Source organism: Gnatocerus cornutus, chromosome 1 (assembly GCF_029298725.1).
Source record: "Gnatocerus cornutus isolate USDA-ARS CGAHR chromosome 1, icGnaCorn1.1, whole genome shotgun sequence".
Classification (NCBI taxonomy): domain Eukaryota; kingdom Metazoa; phylum Arthropoda; class Insecta; order Coleoptera; family Tenebrionidae; genus Gnatocerus; species Gnatocerus cornutus.
In genome coordinates, this window is record NC_142233.1 from 27,112,016 (window position 1) to 27,137,545 (window position 25,530).

Sequence of the window (25,530 nt, forward strand, 5' to 3'; positions counted from 1 at the left end):
ATTAGCATTTTTTCGATACGATGAAACTGATAAGATTGCCTCCTCTTCCGACGAACGATTTAAATAATTATCGGAGATGGAATCGAGCAGATAGCGGGAGAAAATCCAGACGTTTTCCAGATGAATATTATCTAAAGTCTGGGAGTTTGGAGAAATAATTCCGTATTTTTTTACGGTCCGATGCGCCCAAAAAAGTTGTAGCAACAAATAGGTGGTCAAACTTTCGTTTTACTTGGAGAAGTTTTCTACATCAAGTTGAGCACACTGTACGGAAATGACGCCACATTAAATTAAACTTTCCTAAACGGGGCCAGTTGTGCGAATGTTTATATTAAACTTTGTCTCGGTAAGCCAATAGAATACGTCGCAAGAAAGCTGCATTTAAAAAATAATTTAGAATTTCCAGAGTGAGCAAGTTTTCTTTTAGAATTTTAAAAGTTTAGCATCAGGTTGAGTTTACATTTTCCCGTCAACATAGTTGCAAACCAAAGTTGACCCAATTGAACTCAATATTAAATGTTAACTGCGACCTCGAGATATGCAATGTTTAGATTTTGTTTGCCAGTTTTGATAAGAATTACCTAATTTTATTTCATGATTTATAAGTAATTTTTATTTCATGATTTATAAGTAATAAATAAAATAAAAAATCCAAATGCCAAAAAGCGGGTTTAAATTTGTATAAATTTACATTAAAAATTGGATATCATGTTTGTTGTCTCCCCTAAAGCAAAATTTTTGTTTAAATATTTTAATATATTTATCGCCTTTTGGCCGGAATTTTATGAACGAATCTAATAAAAACTCACACGCTATATCTGGTTTAATCAGTACTAAAAACCCCCGATAAAAACGGAAAACGAGTTTCTTAACTTTATTAAACCGTCCTGTAATTCTGTAATAGTGGCACATAAATTAAGATTAAACTAAAATTAATTTTTCTTCATATTTAGCAATCCCTAATAACCTTGTCAAAACATAAAATAACCTGACTTGGCTCTTGGTTTCGGTCCATAATAAGAAAAGAAGCGAGCTGAAAGCTCAATTTATAGTTTAATCAGTGGTTTACCAGAAGCACAAAGTAGTGCATATCTGAATTTAAGACCAGAAAAATTAATATTTATAGCAACATTGTAGGATGCGTAATGCATCAACTTTGCAAGAAGTACAAGAGGAACTACTTTGTATTCAAGTCATTCGGACGTTCCAGGATTGTGAGAGCTTTACGAGCTAATTCTTACAGATTTATATCCTAATTGGCATACAAGTAATTACCTTTAGCGAACGACTTAAAGAGAACGACGAAAAAATACCCACAGTGCTGAAATATTCAGAAGGTGCAAATTACGACGAAAATGTCCTCGTAAAAAGTACAAAGAGAGTGCTAAAATGTGATCGAAAAATTAAGTAAGACTACTGGTGTCTTCTGGACTTTTTAATTGAATTCGCAGAGAATTATTTATGTTTGGGGCACCTTCAAGGGGTTTTGGAACAGTTATCTAATTTTTGGAGGACAAGTCATCAATCATAAGATTGATTAAATAATCTTCAACTGCTAATCCATCTTAACGTGTTCGTGACGATAAAACAGCTATTTCTAGACACTACAGCTATTAGATCGAAAAGGCGTGGAAACCAAGTTTTATACCAAAAGTCGTTAAAGAACGGCAATCAAAAACACAGTGAACTTTTATCTTTTTAAAACACCTTGTGTGTTATTGTGAGCTATTTGTTTTAAAAGAAACATTTAATGTTTCTTGATTTTTACTTGTTTCATGTTGTATGTGAACTTGAATCTTTAAATTCCTTGTTTCTTAAATCTTTGAACTTAAATTAATTAGTTACATTTTTAGCCGACCTTAACTAAAAACTGAAATTTCAGTTTTCAAATATGGACGAAAAATTGCCGTTTTTTGGCCGCTTTCATTTTTGTGCGTTCATCTGTCGTCAGTTTTTTAAATTACATAATGATACTGACGTTACGCCCAATTTTATAATTATTTGGGTGAACTCAAATCGACAAACTGCTTTAAAGTGGAACAAAGACGTGTTGAATTATAGCAAATGAACATGTCTAGCAGTGCATCAAAAAGCACATCAAATGCCGAAATTGCAAATGTAAATAAAGAATATACCTATAAACTTTTTGAAGGATCCATAAATATTTACAATTATTCAGTTGTTATAAATGATTACATCAATAAATAATAAATAAAAATTAATTAACTTGTAAATTTGTGTGTATATCACGGCCAAAAAGTGCCATTTTGCCCTCGCCTTCTTTTTCTCCTCTGTCACCTGGGCCATTAAAATAAGGCTAGGCTAGTTACTAGGAGAGCCACCTTAAAGAGTAAAAGTCACTAGATTAAAACTTTTTTTTATTCTTTAAATTATGTTGACCTAAAAATTGTGTGGAGCACTCGGCTCCGCTTTGTCTTCGCAATTTCACTCTGACTCCCAAACGAGCATTTTCCGGCCTTGTAATCCAAATTACTATTTAAGAATTTCAGGTTCTAAATTTTAATTAGGGTTTAATTGGATATTAATAGGTTTTTTCTTTCTTAGATTTAAATTTTTATAACATTAGACATTTTGAGTCTTCAAGTGCATAGTGGACACTGAATCTCGGACAGAATTGTCATTTGATTGTCATAAATTCTAAACCAGGCTTTACGGAAGATGTTTGTTTAAACTCAATTGTCATTTTGACATTTTAGCAATAATAAAACTACTCGGATCCAGTGACCAATTGTTATTGGTGGAATATCGCAGAAAAACGTTTTCAAACTTTGTTTAATTTCTGAATTAACGTCAATCATAATGACAATAAAGCTGGGATTACATCGAAACTTTTTGAAATGACTGGACAGTACTATCGAAGATTCAGTGCCCACCATAGTATTTATTCAAATTTGGATGCTTTCAAATTTTTATCTTCTCTCGTACTCTTAGATTATTAGGTTAAGAAAACTTATATTTTTACAAATTCCGTTCTATTTTTAAACTTCATAAACTTTGAGATTGTTCTTATATTATTTTAATAATAAAATAATCAAATTTTGATAATAATATCTTATAAGTTTGTTACTTTATGTTCTAAAGTTTTAAAATAGTGTATCTCAACCTTATACGTAAAGAACTTCGAAGTTTTCAGGTATTTCAGCTTGTCAGATTCTCATAGTTCAAGATTCTCTGATTATTACAATGTTGGGTTTTAAATGTTTTAGGTGTTTATTTTCCACGTTATCACGACTTAAAGCTCTAGTTGTCGCTCCTTACTTCAAAAATTTTTTAGTTCTGAAGCTCTCAGATGTTCAGATTTTTTAGATTTTCCAAGTCTGTCGATGAGATTCTTTGAATTAGATTAGAACTTTTTTGTTTTTTTTTCGTTTTTAATAGATATTTATGGATTTTTGTCAGTTCTTCTAGGCTTATAGAATTTACATTCTGATTAGACTCTAAAATTGTTACATTAAAAAAAAATTATATCCTTAACATTCACAACTTCTCAGCATTTCAAAACAAAAAAAATTAAGTCTGAGAAATATATAATTTATTTAAAGATAAAAAATGTTAGCAAAGGAATTAAAAAGTAAAATTTAGAGAGCTATAAACTTTTTTCGAGAACAAAAATATGCCGCAAAATACAAGCTAGTTGAATTTGAAGTGTATTAAAAACAGAACATTATCAAATTGTCACATTGAATTCGAATTTTAAATTCAAAGCAATGAAAAATGATGTCTGGATTTTGTCCAATTTTCTAGTCGGTTATAACCTTAGAAATGTATGTCCGAACTTGATATTTAAACGTCAAATAATTAACAGAAGATAGGTAATAATAGATATCAAGACATACGTTCACACAATAACAGCCAACTATTCACATAAACAATTCATTTGATCGCACTGTGTCTAAATCACAGACCACAACACTACACAAGCTTGAGAAGCTTCGTTTTCTTCAGTCTTCTTATTCAGGTCATCGTTCTTGACCTTTACCTTCATGCATGATAAAGCGAATCACTGCAGCCTTCAGATCTGGACTTTTATGCTTTTAACCTCTGATAGTTTTTCCTTATTGTTCGAATGAATAGTGTGGTCTTGATAATTGATCAAAGTATCCATAATAATTATTATTATTTCGCTTATCTGACACATCTGTCATCTGCCGAACATGATATTGCTCATGTAAAACTCTATATCCCAGAGCAAATGTAGATTTTCTAGGCAATTTGGAATATTCGGGAGGAAAACAATTTTCCCCACTCTGTCACCTGGCTGGCAGTGATTGACATTAATGCTTAACAATGACAGATTCAAAATGATTATTAAATTGGCAAAAAAATCAGTCCCCTTTATGAACAAGCATAACAAACAGTCCAAAGGTCTTCTGTCGTTGCGTGTTAGGAGTACTTTTAAAAATTAAAATTTGCTCGTGTGTAGAACCCGGGCGAAAAAAATACGTTGCGGCAATTTATCTCCGAAACGCGATTAGTTCAGAGCCGTTGTAAACCCGTGAAAAATTGGGTTAACCGTGTGTCTCCGCGTAGAGCCAGCCAAAGTTGTAATTTAATTCATTTGGTTATTCTAGTCTTATACGTTGTAACATCAGTTTACATTAAACTCCATTATTTACAATTAAGACTTTCTCAACTCTCTAATTAAGTTAAAAGTATGTGTTTCGGAGTTTCCCTAATTGTTCAACATGTGTACATGTTTATGCACCAGTTGTTATCGTTTATTAGCGAAATTTCAGCTGAAATATGGCTCGCTCTGTTATTATCAAATTGTCCCACACAAGACTGAATTATAGTCTGATGCTTATGTTCATGGGTACTTGCATCGAATTACAGGTATTAAGCGATGTAGTGCAGACATGTCATCTCATGTAATATTAATAGATAGGGATGTGTACCTGTATATGGGTGTTCCTAAATCCTCACGGTACCAGAGCACCAATATCACTTGATCGTTGATGTCAGGGGTTGAGATGTCGCAAGGGAGGTACACGGGCTCGCCGGCCACCACTTCGATGTGTGTTACGGGAACTGAAAATGGAAAAACTTTTCAGCAACAGATAAAATATAATTATATAATATAATATAAAATTCGTTTACAGATTTTGAAAATTGTACAAAGAAAGTTCTGTAATTTCAAAGTCATCAATTAGTCTTAAATTGAAAGTGGAAATATTGATCTCTTAAGTACTGAAAATAGAGTTAGAGCCAGTTGAGTTAATTCTCTAGTCAACAAAGTTTTGTACTGGAGAAGTGGGATGATCCTGATTCTGAATTCGAAGTCTGTTTTAACTCATCAGGTCAGGATTCTAAAAATAATCTAAAAAATTAAAAAAAAAAAACTTCTAAAAACTTTAAAGAATAAAGTAAATACAAAGAAGTATAAAAAAGTTTCAGAATTTGCACACAGACTACTAACTTTGACATTGTCATAACCTGCTATGTCAATTTTTGAACAAAATTTGTTTTCAATTTTATAAAAAGAAAAACAAAAAGGTATATCGTAAAATTCTTTTATGTGTTATGAATTATGATTTCAGAATCAAAGAACATTGTATTTATATTCCTCAAATTTTCAAATCTCATATTTCATAATAAAAATCTAAAAAATAAAGTTTTGTCGATCTTTGCTAAAAAAAACAAAATGGACTACGCAGCTTTACATGCTAGGCCCACAATATATTAAAAGTCACATAAAAGTGCGTTAAAGTGATCAAACTAGTACCTAAAAATATGTCACTTTGACAGTAATTTTTCAAATTCGAACCGTTGAATCTGCGTAAAAACTCTAAAGCAGTTGCGAAAATTCTTTCAAGCAAAATGTCAATTTTTAAAAGAATAATTGTCAAAACTATCATTTGAAGTATTTGTAGAAAAAATCTTGTTTTTTTCTCGTGCGAAATGGACGTTACACTCACGATACGCAATGTGTTGTTCAAACTCGGCCTACAGCCTCGTTGGACAAACCAAGTCTAGTTGCGTAAAATATTATTATTTTGGAACTTCTTGCAAAAATTACTATTAGGAACTCCACGATTAAACATTCCATTACAGAATCCCAAGATTCGAAAGTTTAGCAAGTTTTCGAAACTTCTGTATTTTATACAAACTCGGAAGTTTGGCAGGTATGCAGATTCTCGTTTTAAACGTGAATGAGAATTAAAAATTCGATTATTTGAAATTCCTGCTTATTTCCGAGAAGTCAAGAAATGTGAAAATTTAAAAAGTTTGCAGATTTATTATAGGATTGAATTATCTTGTAACATTGAAATTATGTAGTAATTTTAAAGATTCAGAAAAAAAGATTTTATACATTTTAAGATTCCTATAAATGTCCAAACGTTTCAAACATTATAAAAATTTGAAATATTTTGAATAAAAATAATGTTTCGCAAACTTCTCAATTCTAAAGCTTGTAGATAGATCCGAAAGTGGAGATTACAATTGAAGAAGAACAAGAAAAATGTCTCATTAAATCTAATATACAACCGCGGACACAAAATCTTAGACGTCATTTTTCTGACGTTTCTAAAATTTGAGTGTAGTCTGTGCTTTACTGTCATTGCCATTACTGGCGTTTAAAACATCAAAGTATTGACAAGTTGACAATTAAAAATTATCAAGACTGAAACGAATAAAATTAGAATAGTATTTTTAGTACAGAGCGGTATGATCTACAGTCAGTTCCTTGGAATATTGAAAACACCGAAAATTTTGAAATTAAAAAATTATAGTAAGTAAGGTTACAAATTCTAAGTGGGGTTTTACACCATGCGACAATTACTATCGCGGAATCAAAATTTCGAACATCAAATTGACTGATGATTAAAAATTGTAAACTGTCCTTTAATTTTATAACCTTAAAATTTATAAACGGTACAGCAAGTGTCAGAAATTTATTTTGTATGTCAGTCACAATGACAATAAAGCCTGCTTTACATTGCCACGTCAAAAAGTGATGTTCGAAATTTTGATTCCGCGATAGTAAATGACATTGACGTCTAAGATTTTTTGTCCGCGGCTGTATGTACGGTAGACCCTCAAACATTTGCGGGTTCGACATTTGCGAATTCAACATTCGTGACCCCTCCCTGAAACAATAAATGGAATCCTGGAAATGAAATGCTTCTAAAAACTAACAAATAAACCAAACTTTACTTCCTCGACACCATAAAAATTAAGTGAAACATTGCAATTATTTTCATTAAAATTTTATTATTACGGCCACAGTTTTATGTGTTTTCCGGACAATTCTAGGCATTATTGGCCAAAGTGCGCTTCTTTTTTCTGTCATTTCTTTAATATTTTTTGTCCTTGAGAAAAAAATTAAAATTTTAGACAGATTAAAAATGAGTTTATGTTTTTAAAATATTACTCCTATTATACAGGTGTCCCAGAACTCGCGCCCCAGAGAGAAAGGGCTTATGGAGGCAACAATTCTGAACAAAAATTTTGAAACCATAATTTTTTAACTCAAAAAATAACCGAGATAAGACAAAAAAACTGTAGCCAATCCCGAAGCTGAACAAAATTTGAAAATTGGTAACTATGGACACATACTATCATCCATTGGTCAGTTAAACATTAGACTCTCGTTGTCTAAGAAATTGGGATGGCCATTTACTCTACTTCTCGAATATGCTTTCGGGATTGGTTGTTTACTTTTTATCAGTTCTCGAATACTATTAAACTTAGTCAATTTTCGTTTTCAAATTTACCATCTGTATTGTTGTCGGCACCCTCCCTTGCTCTCTGGGGCGCGAGTTCTGGGACACCCTGTATACATTATATGTATCGTGTGATTCATTAAATTTCCATTCTGGGTAGGCCGTGTATTTTGGACGTGCGTTGACTTCTTGTTCGATAACTAGCAAATCTCGCAAATATTAAGTCGAAACTACTGTAATGCTGTTAGTTACGACATGAATTTAAGGAATCACACAATATAACCAATTATGCTCTTTTCTAATACAATTTTATTTTTTAGTTAACATGGTGTTTTTCTTTGAACTAAACCCCTCCATTTACACAAGTTAATAGACTTAACCCAAACACTACATAAAGATAAAAAAAAAACACGAAATTTTTTTTTGCATAGTTAGATAAAAAAGAAAAAGAAAAAAACAAAAAAATTCTAAGATAAAGACGCCAAAAAAAAACACCAAAATTTTTGGTTTTGTTTGAATATGTATTCCTATGTGGAGCGGCTTTGGGGAGAAGAAAGAAAAAATAAAGCGTGGCATCCTATTCATAATAATAATAATTGTCACCTAATGAGTTAATATTAAAAATTTTGGGTTATATACTATCGATTCTGTTGTCAAAGGATCAAATTTAAAAAATAAAAATAAATTTCACGGTGAATCACGAGTTTTGCAAGATTATAATTTCTCTAAAATCGTAAAATAGATATTTCTGCAGTACATTTTTTTTTTCAAAATTTGTAGAGCAATATTACTTTTTGCACGATCCACGAAAATTGGTGAATACAATAATAAGACGACTATTCATATAGAACGTGGTATTAACCAATAATAAGTATTAAATAAGTAGCGCGAAAAGTATCCTCGCAAGCTGAATCGACTGAATTGAATATTTTCCAAAGAAACGTGACATTTTTTTGTACTTAAATATAGAAAAATCCATAATGAAACAGGAGAAAACTAGAACCATCAATATCTGTTGCAACCATTGTTGTATCGAAAGAAAGTCTTTAATAATGATAAACTAGCTAGTTAAATTTTCCAAGCGTTGTTAATAGACGTATATTGCCCTGCCAGTTTAAAGCGTTGAATAATTTAGATCTTCTGTAAGTATTAATATTTAATTATGTCATAGTTTTCAATGCTGAAATAACTAACTTTGAAGAGACACTTAATTAAAATGTTTGCTCTACTATTAAATTTGCTTTTTGCCTTTGCACCTTAGATTTCTCGACAGCAATAAAGTTTCTGTGTAAATTACATTCATGCGAGATTCAGTTCGTCGCACTTTATTTATTTAAGACATAAAAGTTTCACCTGTCGTGTTTAAAATTTCGTTCAGTTGCAGCAACAGTGCACATCATCTTTTACCATGAAAAATGTCACAAGATCATAAAGATGCAAGCTTTGTCTGAGAAAAGCTCGAAAATATGGGTGCGGTCTCAACGTTAATTTTATTTATATTTGTAGAATTCTGATTGAAATTGGCTTTCGGTTGTTGCAGCACTGCCAAGTCGGTACTCGGTAACATAAATTCCATTAAGTAGAAGATAACAACACAAAACAAGACTCCTCTCATGTACATACTTTGATTCACATTGTGCAAACAAAATAATTTCTCCCCTCGGCAATCGTACAGAGGAGAAATAAACGTTGGTAATAATGCCTTATGAAATATATAGCACGTTCAGCCTGGTTTCCGCCCGAAGGTATTACTTTATCCTCTTAGAAAATCGATGTAAGCAGTTTAAAATTCCTGTTAAACAAGACAGTCGAAGTGGAGTTTAACGATTCGTTCGTATTGTTTTAAATATTTAAAAGGCTTTTATTTCTGGCAATTTCCATCGGTTTTAATCTCTTGTTGACTTGATGACGAGACTATAACGAGACGGCGAAGACATGAATGTAATATTTTAATCTGGGGCCTATAGAGAGGCTAATGTTTCGCTTGACTTGTTGCTCGAGTTCTGCACTTGTGATTATTACACATCCCATTTGCTTGCAGTCGGAATTTCCTGGCCACATCCGAGCTTCAAACTGGATTTGCTTACAAATGTGGAAAATTATGCCACATACTACACACTTGTTAAAGTGGGAGTTGAATTAAAATGCGCGGTTTCACGGGTGCAACAGTCAAGTTGCAAAAACATTAAAAATGCTTTGCCTATTTTTATATTGACTGCTCCAAATTGCAATTTGTCCGAATCGATGACACCAAACCATTTCCACTCAAAGTGCATTTCATTTGGAAATAAATTGAACCTAAATAGTAATTATTTTTTTTAGGTTTAATATTAGGTTTCCAAAAAATAATGAAATATTTCAGGAGCATTTCATAGGTATGGTGTTAATATCAAAATAGTACGTCAACAGTTTTATTTTTCCGCTAGAACAAAGCACAGATGAAACAGTTCGATAGATTTGAATTTAGATAAAAAAGAATTGGTGAAAGCATGCGCATTAATTTCAGATATTCATTGCAGTTCGCTTTGGCATTTTAAGCGCGTTTTGTATCACTGAAAAGTCTATTATTGAGTTTTGTTTTCATCGCATTTTACAATATTTCTGACCCGTTTCTTCGGAATAGAGTTCCCTCAAGGTTGAGCTCTCTTCATAACATTATGTATAAGTAGTGGATGAGTCCTATATTGAATAAACGAAATACGAGACTTTCAATGGGCATAATTCGATTTTGTCGTCACGAAAACCCAATAACATAAACGTAAAATCGCTGCTCTTACCCGGAAAGACAAGAAAAATGAGATTATTTCGGAACGCTGGACAAATATTCTTCGTGCCGCGTATTTCCATCCCATATTTCAAATTACCAGCAGCGATTTTTTTCGGGATTCTTTCGGCCCGACAAAGGTCAAACACAAAGACTGGAAAAAATCCACCTCTATTCGATAAGGTAAAAATCGCCACGATTAATTTGCTCCGTTTGCGTCGATCGAGGTCTGAATTAATTCAGTCATCAATAACGCATCCGTGTCCATCAATTTTACTTAGGTCCGATCCTAGCACGTAAATATAACGATATCCTAAAGCCATCTACCATAAATCCGACTAGAGACTTATTAATTATGAACTATAATAGAACGGTTAGGAGCTGCTCGTTTCGAATTTCAGCTCGAATAAATAAAGTCGTATCTGATTTTCCCAATCCCACCCTGAGGTATTCCAGTATTTCTCTTTTGTGCCAGAGATCTGATTCTGAACAGTTTACCCTTTAATTAAAATAACTTGGATGTTTGTTTTGTGACTGGATTTAAAATTCTTGTTTAGTGTCTAAAGCGGAGGTCTTGAAGGTCGGTTCTGATTAATTTTGTTAAATTTTAATGTGTTTTTCGGGCTACACTACGCAACGCGGAAGATTTACAACCGGACTTATCGATTTACTGCTTAAAACTGATTTTGATACACGTATTGTATTGCATTATCCGATTAGTAGTGATTATATAGAGCAGATTGCGTTGCATGTTATCTATTTCATGTTAGGAGCAGTAGCTATTGGAATTATCCCAAGTGGCGAGCACTCACTGTAAAATTTATCAGGATTTTTGCAATCGATTTCATGCAGTTCTGCCACCATATAACAAGCACGCACGGAATTATTAAACCAGCGAATAGTACAAACACCACATTAAAATTTACTGTTTTTATAATGCCACATTTAATTGCGGTTGTAATAACTCAGTATTAAACATAAATAGCTCATAGATGAATTTTAGAATTAATTTAAGCATTCTTCTATAAATTGAAAGGAAAATTTATGACGATTCGCTAACGCTAAACTTCGAATAAAAAGGCTTTAAATGAATCACATCACTGCTGTTTGCATACAATAAAATTATTATTCACTTAATTACAGATATACTCTTCAATTTAAAATGAACATATTTATAGTGTATTAAATTATTGTGAAAGAACACAGGAAGTTTCAAAAGTAATTCAAATGAAATTAATTAAAATAATTGGATTTAACCAATTAAAATTTAAACAGATTGTTAGCATGAATAGTTAAAATCAAATTATGTGTCATGTGCATTCAATTTGAAAACATAATAACACACTCTGCAGCTCGTAAATTACAAATTTTTAATCTGTTTTAAAACAGTGCTAAACTGTCTTAAAATCAATAAAAAAAATATTGTTACCATGCAACTCTAATAACATCGACTAATTTAAAATTAGAACTATTATTGACAATTTGCATTTTATTTTAGTAATTTTCTTGAGCGTCAAGCTATGGCACACAAATGGACTTCTTAATTCTAATCTCGAAGTATTTAATATTGTGGTAGATGATTTAGAATAATTTAAAAATGGTTCTGATTCTACTTGCTATCTGAAAAAGACGTTGGAATTGAAAAGAAATGCTAAGAATATTAGAATTACACTATCAAAAGAAAGTAAACCTTTTGCAATGGAAATGAACTTCGTCTTAACTGAAGAGCTTTTTTACAATGTATCACAACAATTCCCCCTCGTCTATTATTACTGTTTGTCTAAACTAAAAATCGCTCTTTTACCTCATATACTATTTGTAATTATGAACTTTGAAGAAAATTGTATCGTGTCGTAAACTTTCTTAAAAAGATAAGCTAATGCTCAATAAAAACTGACATTTTTAACGCTTGAACATAAATGTATAACTGTGCATAAAACTTCGATATGGTTAAACATTAAAATTTTTCCACTTTATAAAGTTTAATAACTTCCATTTTGTTGGTGACTTGTATACATACGTGCAGAATAGTTATTTAAAGTACAAGCGCAGAAAAAACCTAATAGCAAAACGAGCTGCATGTGAGCGCGCTTCTGCTGAGCTTTTCGCAAGAGTTACTTACTGTACATGATTTTTATACTCGTTTTTCTATAATTATTATGTTTTATTTAAAAAAATATTTTAGTAATGTTATCAAATGCATATTGGTATTCATTTTGTCACTAAGCGCTGAATGTCAAAACAATGTCAAAGCTAAAAAAAATCAGTTACACCATCTTAAATAAAACATTTTATTGTTGGAGGTCCAATTGAGCGCAGTTATGCATAAAAAAATACAACCCACATTGACATAGTTTTGAGATAATCGACCTTGAAGATTTGAAAATATTTTTTAAGTTTAAAAGAGTAGGGGAAACCAGGGTAATGGGAGCCTACTAAGGGAAAATGTTGATAAAAACAAGATTTGTTAACATTCTTATAATTTTTAATTAGGAACTCTTACATTCATTATTTAAGTATATTTCAATCACAAATATTACAAATTACAATCATAGGTTGAGGTCCAATAACGATTTTACAAAAAAAAAATCAATCGCTTCCATGAACTTCGCCCGATGAACACGAGTCGTTAGCGCCATCCGTTAAGTCACGAAGAAGGGTTGTGTGTTTTTCGCTCCATGCTTATAAAAATCTGCCGATTGCCAGCGCCAAGGTATAAGCATGAAGTTATGTTCTATATTTATTTTTTAAAAAGCGTTAAATGGGCTCTCATTACCCGCATGTGTCGGGTAATGAGAGCCCATTTAACGTTTTTTGGGAAATTGGGCCATAATATTTACTCTGGCCTGAAAATTCAACTAAACATACTTTAAATGAGATCTTAGTTATTAATGCGATGAACTATTTGTAACACAAATAAAAAATAAATATAGAATATAACTTCATGCTTATGCCTTGGCGCTGGCAATCGGCAGATTTTTATAAGCATGGAGCGAAAAACACACAACCCTTCTTCGTGACTTAACGGATGGCGCTAACGACTCGTGTTCATCGGGCGAAGTTTAACGATGATTGACGGAAGCGACCGAGTGCTTACGATCGCGCAAATGTGCCTACTTTTCTTTGTATTACTATCGCTCCCATTACCCGATGGCTCCCATTACCCTGCGTTCCCCTAATGAACAAGTGAAGTTTACTGTAATGTTTTCTCTGCCTTTGAGACACTTTTCTAAACAAACCCTTATGTTATTTTCGAGGATATTTTCAACACGTTACATAAATTTCTTGACATTTTGGGGGTTAGATTTTTTTGCAAAATAAATAAAAACGTTTTTAACGCGTTTGGAATTTATTAATTGTAATAATAATTAACAATAATATTCACAACAGAGAAATCATGTTACCCCAATTTCAAAATCTGAATTTTAGACGTTGTAACCGTCAACATCTTCTCCAACAGAAGTACTTCCGTTAAGACAGTTGGTTCGTTTTTTTGAAATTTTTTCAAAAGTATAAATAGTCACGGATTGATGATGATCGTTTAGACCGTAAACAGCAAAAAAGGAGCATGTGGGTTGGATATTTTCTGCTAAAATTAATAATGGTTTTAGAGGTTAGTACCACACGGTTCAAAATGTGGCCTTAAGAGTTAGGATACTGGTTGAACGGATCTTTTATAATAAAGAAAGGTGTATTAGTATATCAAAAATCGTATTAGTTCATTTTTTGCAATTTTGTGGGTTGGATGGTTTCTGCATAACTCCACTCAATTTACTATCAAACGCTAATTGCCAATCATTTTGTCACTAAGCGCTGAATGTCAAAACAATGTCAAAGCTAAAAAACAGTTAAACCATCTTAAATAAAACATTTTATTGTTGGAAGTTCAATTTACTATCAAACGCTAATGGGCATTTTCGATGACAGCTTTATAAAAAAACTTATTTCAATTTTTGATATGATGAAATACTCATCCATTCTAAGAACGAAGAAATCATGAAAATGTCTTAAATAAGTCCACTTATACTACATATCTGACGCCTCCGAAATATTATCGCTACCAAGGGTCTGAAAACCGATATAATAAAAAAAACGAAGCTAATTTTTCGTTGTTATCTACAACAAAGCAGATTTTATCGCAACGTTTTTTGCACTTTCAATTTCAAACACTAATATTTTTCCTGATTAATCGCCTGAATTCTTAAATTCTCATCAAAGGCTTTTGTTATGTGTCACCACAAAAAGCTCAAATTAACAAGTCCAATGAAACTGTGCATGCAATATTGTAATTAAGTCAAGTTAATCAAAATTTAATAGACAAATTATCACATTTTCGACCGTATCGCCTTCCTTTTTTCTAATATTAGTGTAAATAATTTGGTACATACAATTATGGGCACTAACTAAATTAATAGGAAGATTATACTCCTCATTTAAATTACTGTGCTCAGCACTATATGTTATTAATAGTGCACACAATGAACTGTTCTAACCACAGCTATAAAACAATTTTATAGTTATGTCGTTATGTGTATTCTGTCATCAGACATGGTACAAACACTCTTCAAGTTACGAGTTTTTTTTTGTAGTTTCCGATCTGCCAGTTTCGTTTAATTTTCACTTTCAAATTTCAAGGGTAAAGACAAAATCTCACAAAATCGCAGATACGAAATTTTAGGAGCAAAGCAACACAAATCTCTTGTAAATTATTCATTTTAATTTTGAAAACTTATTAATAAATAAACCCTTTAGCAAACACTAAAAACTTGGCCGAGCTCTTAGGGAAAAAACTCCCTTCAAAGTAAACACTTTAAATATTAACATTATGTGAAATTTTAATACCAATGAGTCTTGAAAACTCACCAAAAGACGCAACTTCTTCAAGACAATTATCGTGTATTTTATAACATAACAAAACCGCTTGAAAATAAATTCAATTTCTATGGTGTTTCACGCAAGATCAGTCTAAACTACGTTTTGAGTTTATTGTGTGCAAGTTTCTTAATATTGTTCGTAAAATGTGAAGTGAATACAGGAGAATATCATCACGTTCATATTTTTGTAATGTTTATTTAAAATTGTTATTCAGTGCCGTGTTGTTATGATATATTTTTTTCAACAAAGTTACTTAAAAAAACATCATACAGTTGGGTAATAAAAACATAACGGTTTTATTTATAAAAATAAAAGCACTGTCATGCTTTTACAGAAGTAATAAACAAATGGCTATATAAAAAGTTTTCACACTAGAAAATTTCGTTCCAATGCTACTAAAATTGCGTTTGCCGTAAAGCCAGTTTTAGCGTCCGTTTTTCAATTTTATTAGTCAACACAACGGTACATCCTGCATTCTCCTATTGAAGTGTTGTTCTTTCAGTACAATGCTTGTTCAACGAATATTTTTGTTTGGAACTAAATGTGAAATTTTTCGCTTGTTAATAAATGTTTCAATTTAAGCTTTCCTTTCGTTCTGATTGATTAGCGACTAATTAATAGAGAGTGATGCTTCATTAATTTCAATATTGCGAAATGCACTCTGCTACTTAATTTTCAGTCATTTAGAAATTTAAAGACGACTTTAAAAGCATTGAATACGAACAATGAAATTTTGGTATTGGTCGATATTAATTAGAATGTGTAATCAAACAAATTTGAGAGAAACGAAACGTCCTTTGAAGAATCAAAACAACATAGCATAGAAAGACTTTCAATACGACTTTTAGGATAATATTTTACATTTCGAACACGCAAACGAAAACAAGATATTAGTTCATAAAATAACGCTGAGAATTCAACTCACCATAGATTCGACCAATAAGAGAAATTTATTTTTTCAAATAAACCAATCACAGCAAACTTTTCTTGGAAATTTTCACTAGTGAAATTTCCAGTGACAATTCCACGCGAAAAAACCACGCGAGCTGTCAGTTGCTTGTCAGTTCGCTGAATTCTCATGACGAATATAACTCGGGAGCTCGAAATTGTGGGAAATTTTTCCTCCAGTACTCGTAGTTTGTTTCAATTGCACGATCGTCGAAAAAACTACTTGTCTGTCGGAAAAATTTCCGACAATTTCGAGCCCACTCGTTATATTACTTATGAAAATTTTCGCCCATTGTTCCACGGCTGAATATATTAAATTTAACAATCGAGATTTGTCAACATTAAATTAATTATCGGAAATGGTAAGTACCAGCAATAAGCAGCTATAATCATCATGAAAGATGATTTTGACAATGCCTGGTAAATTAATGCCATGATAATAACGATACGAAGGCATTAAGTTTATGATTTGGAAGCGTGACACACGAAATAACTTCCAGTCGAGGAACCTAATAATGATAACAGTAATAAATATTTACAATTTTATTGCGATGTAGCATCAACATTTCGTTTTAAAATTGGTACGAATCATAATAATGGTTTCTAAAAAATAAAAATTGAAATGGATTTGGTGCTAAGAGCGATAAAATTGTCGAAATTTGTTTGTTTTTTTTTTATATGATCTGGTCTGATAATTTCAAACGGCGATTTTCGATCGGATCTTTTATTCCCGTAATCCTGCAATAAAACCCAACATAATAGCCTTCCCACGTTGCGCGTACAAATTCCACAGGAGCGCCGTAAAAAATTCAGCTTTCTCCCCTAAAAAAAACTGTTAATAAATTAGCAAGAAGTAAAGTGCGTTTGTTACAAGAAGGTAACCTCGTATTTATGAGTAATAAAAGTGTGCGAGTCGCCTTGAAATTCCCGCCTATTTTACGGTAACTTCCTGCATACATCCAGGATAATTCCGTTAAAGAGGGCATTGAAAACAATGACCCACTAAAGAAATGCGAAGCACCCTTATAATACCTGCTCCGCCCTAATGTATGGACCTAAAGCCCTTCTGTCAGCCCGCGTTCTTCGTTTAATCAGGCCACCGGTGTTTTGCAGAACAATAAAAAGCATTGGATACAAAGAGGTGTTAGATTACCATGATAATTAGGATGAAATGTCTCAGATGTAGGTGGTAATTGTCGAATTTGTACAGACGCGGAATTAAAGTTTGCAGTTTGTGGAATATTTTTAATGCACGTTTCCTTCGAGGACCATTCCGACTGATTTATTGCAGCTTAGAGATGAACAGAATGTGTTTTAACCGTATAAAAATTTGCTGCGGCGATGGCGACACTTTCGGTAAGGATTGCCATTTAATGAAACAAATCCGAGGTTTACGTCTTTATAGGGTCATAAATTCCAAATTTTATTTAAAGACTCTTGTCTACGATTTTCCTTATAATGGCCCATAAAACACAATTTGCTGATGATTGAATAGATAATTTCGTTTAAAAGGTTCTTTTTTACATTTATTAAAGTTCTTTACAGAAAAAGCTTTTTATTTAGATTTAACAAATGGTGGATGCGCTGGGCAACCTGTTCATCGCCTCTCACAGCACAGTTTAATTCGTCTTTTGCCTCCTGCATTTTGACCTCCTGCCGCGCAACCTTTTTGTATTGAAAACAGGAAGGGCCGCAGCAGTTTCGCGTTCCCTCGCTCGAAAATACAACTACACGGCTCATATGCCTCCAGGGGTTCCGAAATTAGCAATTAGGTGCCTGTTTCATCCCAAACTTGCCGTGTACGGACTCAACTTTGTACCAACTGCTTCCTTTATCATATGTAAAACTCGCTTAATACCAACTATAACCCGATAAAACCCGCACTACGAAAAATCTCAATTCGCAGTAAAATCGTATTATTCCGAAAAAGTCTTATTTCATCTCGGAGCAGGTGGTTCCGGCCAGTAATTCGCGCTTTACTATTTTCCGTTTATACGCTATTATATACGGCGATTTATGCTCTAATTTTCGTGGATGATGCACTTCTTTGTCGTAAAAATTCTTAAGTACAAGAAAAGGCTTCTGGAGCTTTGGCTGGAATTTTATATTTGAGGACCTGATGGTATCAGTAAAGTCGTGCATATTTTTGTTGTTGTAAAACCCTTTGAATAAAAAATGTTTTAGCGTTACGTGCGCATTAGGTACGGGGTTTACGGCTGCGTTAACATGGAACGTGCGTCAAGTAAATAATGTAAGTGAAGTTTTATAGCAGGAATTAAAAAAAATTCAGGTTTTATTATAGTTACAAGACTTTTCTGAATCATGAGATTTCATTACGGAAATAAAAGGAAATAGCTGTCTGGTTGCGGTTAAAACGAAAAACAAATTTAAAAAAGTTTCAGTTTTTGCAGTAATAACAAAATCTTGGAAATCTTTTATAAACGAACTTGTCAATGGTTGTTCCCCACAAGATGGAGAGGCCGCTCATATTTACGCCAAATTTTACAAATGCTTATCGAGAATTTTGGTAAACGTAATATTAGTCCAAATGGGACTGTCAATAGTCTTGATAGATTGTGTAACGATAATCGAAATGTAAAGCTTCATATGTAAAATTTTCAACAGCATAAAATGAGTCATAAGTAAATGTGGAATTTTCTAGCAAATTAGGTTTCAGAATGCGAGTTAAAACTGTTCCAGTGAGCAAAAACAGACTAATGAGAGAAATTGTCTGTCTAGTTGTCGGCACTAAAATTATACAAGAAAAGCAAATTGTTCATTATCTGTTGGAGACAATGAAACTCAAAATAATAATAAAAAAGTAGAAAGGGTTTAATTGTCTCTAATTACACCACTTCTTGCGTTTCGTTGTATCTAAATTTATAATAAAAGACTTGGTGAAAAATTTTGAAAATGTATATAAGCAAGCTGAGTATTATTATAATTTTGATAATAGAATAACACGTATTAAATATTCATAACAGTAGTGTTGAATTTCTTGAAACGTAAAGACTTTCTTTGCAAATGTTTAAATTTGCGAAACATGAATAATTCTCACTGTAACAATACAAGTTGATTAAAAGCCTTGCGAGATGGATATTGACTTACCAGCTTAGCTGAGCTAAATTTCCGTTGTTTAAAGAATGTAAATTTTTTTTATTCCCGCTTGGAAATAATAAAGAGCATTCAAAAATGAGAATGATGCATCGTCTCTACGTTGGCCATAAACCTTTGGCAGACATTGTTGAAGGCGAAAGAACCAACAAACAAAAACAATTATCACGGAAAGTATAAATCTTAACAGAAGATAAATCCTTTGCAAGGATTCGTTTGGTGGGGTCAGGTGGAAGAAGCGCTTTGAACGCAACTGTATTGCATCCCACATTCTACCGAGCTGGTTTCGTGCTTTCTCCTCTATTCTCTTAGACAAATTACTATCGCACGCTTCCTTCCGTGTACAATTCCACCCATACAAGTACGCGACTCGTTCCCATGAAAATTCCCTTCTACTTAATTTTACCTCCGACTAAATGCTTCGCAGCCCTTCGAAATCCGGAGCTTAAACCGCAACTTTACGGAACCCGCTGCGATAATACGGACTTGAGATGTTTTTACTAACGCAAAGTTTGGCAAAAAAGGTATTTTAAATAAGTGGATAATTGTCATTTTATTAATTTTTACCTACAATATCCAAGTTTTTTCAAAGATTTTTTATTTAACTCAATTTTTGGTAAATTGCATAAAATGTAAGAAGTAGATAGTTGGCAGTGATCGGGAGGCGATTACAACACCTAATTTTAGCCCTTAACTGAGTTACTCAGTTTAGTCATTGTGGACATAATAGTAGATCATTACCGAGGCAGTAATTGTCAAGCGTATCACCTTGATAATAATCATTGATAATCACCCTAGTGCATTTATTACCAAAATTGGCTAGTCTTCACTAAATGAAGTGATGTTATTGAATTATATCAATCACCCTGTAAGTGGTAATAATGGTCTGTACAGTACATACTAGCAGACTAGGAAATAATTGTCAATCTAACCAAAGTAAATAACTGAAGGATTTTCATAATACCATCATTGTACTCAGGCCAGACTAGGCATATGGCATTGCGCACCTTTGTGAAAATTGTGTGTACACACCTGCCCTACAGGCCTTGTTATTGTCGTAGTTATTAGCCCGAGTCTACTGCAATAGTGTTGATACAAGTTCCCACCACGATAATAAAGGAAAGGTTGCTACGATAACTTTTGTGTAAAAATTGCTCAAATTTCTTCCACTGAGACCCAACTAGTAATGACTGTTCCAAAAAACCAAACAGTCTTGTTATTTAAACTTTTTGGCCTCTTGAATTGTAAAGCACACTTTTCTCCAATGCACGCATGGCATCGGAAACCCTATTTTTGCTATATCAGTGCCAAAAAGCTTCAGTAGTGCGGCAAAAACTTGAGATTACACTGACCGCAACACAGAATATTCTTTAAAGTGTTACACAAGTCGTTTCGTTATTTTAGATCATTTTTCCACTTGAAAAATCAAAATTAGGTGTATTGCTGGCTATTAGAAGATTCGAAAATTGGAAGTCACTTTAAAGAATTGTAAGATGTGTCAGATCAACATTTTTTAAACAGTTTTAGATGGTTGGTCGACTGAAAAACTTTGTCTTAATTTCGCAGTTAGGATGATCTCTCCCGCAAATGCCGTTTTTGCACAGTGGGCAAATTCACATAGTTCTGAGTAAACAAAAATCATACCGTAAAAACGGCTTAAGATAATTGATTTAAATTTTTAGAGCTTATGTTTTTTAATCAGTTTTATTTGACTATGTAAAAAAAATTATCTTGAAGCATAAAAAAATAAATATATAAAAATGTCAATTTAAAGTACTTTTAACCTAAAAACTATAAGTTCTTTCTATTTTACGAAAAAGGTGCCAGTAAAAGCTAATTTAATTACATCGTATACAAAAAACCATAACAAACATATTGGCATAGCTTTCTTGATGTAGATTTGGGTAAATCTAAACGTAAATTTGACTTAAATTAGAAAGTTGTTACGATTGCTCGAATGCAAATAACTATAACAAAATCTAGTAAGAAGATCAACAATAAAGAGAACACATAGATACAACACAAGATGATGAGATTAGAAAGATCCTAACTGTATTTAGTGTTCACTGAAAAATAATATTGTACACGGATCTTCCATACATACACAATGGAGGTGTCTGATTAAGAAAGATTGTCCGATTATTCAAGGTGCGAATTAGACGTAGGTACTCGCATTTTACTATATTAGAAATCAACACAATTTTTTTTAAAGATTAATAAGTGTGCCATCTGTTTGATCAAGTTCAAAATATTTCCAAGATTCAATTTTTCAATAGTCTTAATTTAAATGCCAAGTTCATCATTTTTTTTTAGGCACTAGACAAGCCATGTAAAATATTCGTTATCAAAAATGATCTATGATATTCTTGTCAGCTTTGAATTCCATCCTGACCTGATACAGAATGATAATTTGATAGTTTGATAAATGAAACGGTAAGTATTATTTCATAATGGTTGAGAGCATTTAAATCAGATTAAAAGCCTTGAATAGAATTTAAAAATTTCTAGGGAGTTTTCTTGTGGCATCTCATCCAAAACCTCGTCAGCGAACAGTGCAACAGTTACGTTCTTGCATTTATTAATGACAGTCTTCTTATATTATTTATGATAAAATGTTTTATAACGTATGTAAATAGAATACGCCAAGGCGATATTTCCGGACTTGAATGGCCCAGTCTGCAATAGAATCCATCCATCTGAGTTCACATAATGCGGACAGATGGAATACGCGGAACTTTCATAAATATTCCTCCACTTCTCACTTTGTATAGCCTAAGGTCGATCTCGTGTACCTCCAGAATTTTAATGGTGCGCATTTAATACCAAAGTAAAAAGTGTGCAGCGGACGCGGTTATAAAGAAGAGACTAATAGTTTCTATCCAGAGCTTTTATCCTTTGCATAAACAGCCGAGGGCTGAAGGCATTCTTGTGCGGTTACCATTTAAAAAAGCGAATTGTAGACGAGAAGTATTTTATTCTATAATATCAAATTTGCGTGAACATTGTTTATCCTTATCATATTTTACAAGTACAAGTGTGCAATAAAACTTCCCCGCCTGGCACCACGAAACTTTGTGGAAGATGATAAGTAGTTGTTTGTGTTTGATGTATCTCTCCGTTTAGAAAAGGTTAACATTAGTGCAGCTTTTCGTTCCGTTTACCTTCCATAAACGTGTAGGCACTTTATAAAAGCACCTGAAGTCCTTGGATGTAGGTGTCCACGTGCTTGGAATACTAAGTAACGATGTCGAATCCATCACGCCACCTAGCGCAGCAAATTAAATTAACTACAAACCCCTCACCGTCATATATCGCATGCCAATTTCCTCCAGGTCGCACCTTTCCAACCAAACTCGTTTATGATGTATTACTTGTGCAGTTGGAGGAAGTATTTAAAGTTGGTAGCGCGCAAGAACTCGTCGATGCCCCAAGCGCTTCCTTAATTACACGACTTAATTAATCTATAGGGCGTATTTTAAATACTAACACACATATTATTCAGGAAAACTCATTTTAATTTTAAATTTCACGCTACAAAACTTTTTAAAAGTGAGAGTTGCACAAATTTGGACTTTAATTATTATGAGGAGCATTTTTGCTTATGTCGCTGTTGACCTCTGTACTAAGTTTTAAATTAACTTCGGGTTCAAATTACATCATAATCATGCTAATAAAACTCGGAATGCGTTCATAATTAAACGCGGAAAAGCTCTAGTCTTTGCTAGGTTGCGGTTTTCGAGATTTACGGTATTACTTTCTCCCTAGCTTATTTATTAGGCGGAATTTAATGTGGATGACTGCGACTCGTAAGTGTTGGCTTAGCCTTATCTAATACTTCACCAAATTGTTATAATGATGACTTACGACCTGCTTATACCACAAATGTAAAATAACTCCACTTGTTTATTATTCTGCTTTTCCGAGATTGGAGCTTTTAGATATGCAAGCAAGGAGAGGTTTCGAGAATCTGATCGGTTTTCCAGATATTTAAAAAATATATTGGGAATATTATTCGTGCCTGGGGAGTGAAGAAAAGCTTAAAAAAGCAGATTTTGGGCTTATACACTGCAGATCAGACTTCCACAGCTTTGCGTTTTTCTCAGCTTTAAAAACTTAGTTCGAGTTTTTTTTACCTTCAATTTACTTAAGGTTTGAAGGTTTCACTTATAATTTTTTTTAAATTGTGTTCTATGCTTAACCATTTTTTGTTGATTAATCAAGAACAATATAACTTCCCCAAATTTTATTGCAACTAATAATTTAATAGTGGCAGAATTAAAAAAAAATTAAATTTTTAAATATTGTGTCTTTTACTTTAAAATTTAGTAATTTGGCACCTGTTGGTAATCTAGTTAAAAGCAATAACTCTAAAAACTATAAAAACATAGTATTTAAACTAACTAAGTTATAATTTTTACAAAAAGTTTAAACATTTTTTAGTTTGTTTTAAAAATAAAAATTTCTATAAAATGTATCTTTTGACCTGGAATTTAGCGATAGGACACAAAAGTTACAAAAGGAGTCAAATGCCATAACATCATGAAGCGGCGAGATCAAAAATAGTCGCAATAATGCAAAATATTCTAAGAATTTTTAATGATTTTCGAAGAATGTGAAGACAAAACAGTCAAAGATCTCACAGAACAATCAACAGAATCTTTAAAAGCTTACGAATTATTAAGTCATCTTCTAGAAATCACAGTAATTTGACAAACCCAAAATTCTAAAAATTATAATGTGAAAACAAAGAATTTTCTAACAATTTTCAAAGAATTCAAATGTTCAAAAACGGTCAAGAATTCAAAGAGTTCAGAAATTGGGAGAAATTAAAGATTTTTTAATTAAACAAAAAAATAATTAAAAACCTTCAAAATTATAAAAAGATAAGTCATTGAGAACTACTAAGAAACCAAAAAAACACGTTTACCTATTTTTGGCGTGTATACATGACGTTTGGTTTTCTCTCCACTTATTTAGATGATAACATTTTCGCCTAATATAGACAACATAAAATACCCTTTTCTTTATGTAATTGTAGGAGAAAAATTTAACTTCACAGTTCGAACGCAAATAACATGTTCTGAAGTTAGTAGTAAAAGATAAAAATTTTTTCGCTCGACAACTCTCAACGGAACTCACCTGCATTGATTGATTGCATTATAGAAATTTTAGAATTTGAAACCAGTAGGAAACTTGGATGCAAGTTAGAGAATTATTGGAATTAAGTTATATACCAAAATATTGGACAACAAGTAAGTTCAAGATATGGACTGCATCTCAATAAATAAATAGACATGCCTACGTGCATGACTAGTTAGTTCACATTAAGGTAATAATAAAGTAAAAATAATACGTAACTGATATTTTAAATAAAACTTAAATAAAACAAAAATTCTTTGTTATGTTTCATTGCCGGTGGCAGATTTTCGTTCCGAAGGCAAACCCGTATCTGTTCCAGCCGTTACCGTCATGCGAATTAAATTTTGCCGTAGCGAGCATACTACGACAGGCCCAAGTTTGTGTCTTAGGTGACTAATAATTTGAAACTAACACTAAGTTTGTTAGGTAGAACAAGAACAAGAAGTACAGAGTGGATTCGGGACCGTTTTAGCGGGAGCCTTACGGTCGCAACTTTGCCGACAGAACGTTTATCCTTATTTGAAATGTCGACTCCTTTATCCTCAACTTTCCGGAATTCAACCTCCGAATTAACGTCATCTTCAGGAAGGTTTGTTTTACGCGACCTGCCATTCAAAATACGACGGGACCACAAAGTTGGCGCTTAATCGCCGGTTACGCTCAACTATTTCAGTGAGCTTTGATGAATGCCGTGCTCACGAGAACTAAAACAGGCAAGGAAGAAAGGTATTTGCTTTGAAAAATATATCGAGTTTGACCTTTTTTTGGAATTTTAGATTTTTAGATATATCTATTTTTTTAATCTAAGAATTTCGATGGAAACGTTTTTTAGATTCTGATTGTTAGAATTTAATTGTTTTAGGTTTATTGGATTAGTTCGTTTTTCTCTGCTTTCCTTGTAACGTTTTATCTAATTTTATCTCTTCAATCAATATCCATCTCAATTTTTTCTTGCATACAAGAAGTTGAGCATTATTAAGTAGTCAACATTCCATTCAACGAAAG

General features: G+C 32.6%; 1 protein-coding gene across 1 annotated transcript in view; it reads right to left on the minus strand.

Moving 5' to 3' along the window:
- Window positions 1–25,530, minus strand: part of LOC148181146 (neural cell adhesion molecule 2-like) — a 203,929-nt gene that overhangs the window by 102,607 nt on the left and 75,792 nt on the right. The window contains exon 2 of the mRNA XM_088041736.1: window positions 4,917–5,049. Coding sequence (XP_087897862.1) covers window positions 4,917–5,049 — 133 coding nt within the window. The remainder of the gene's footprint in view (window positions 1–4,916; window positions 5,050–25,530) is intronic.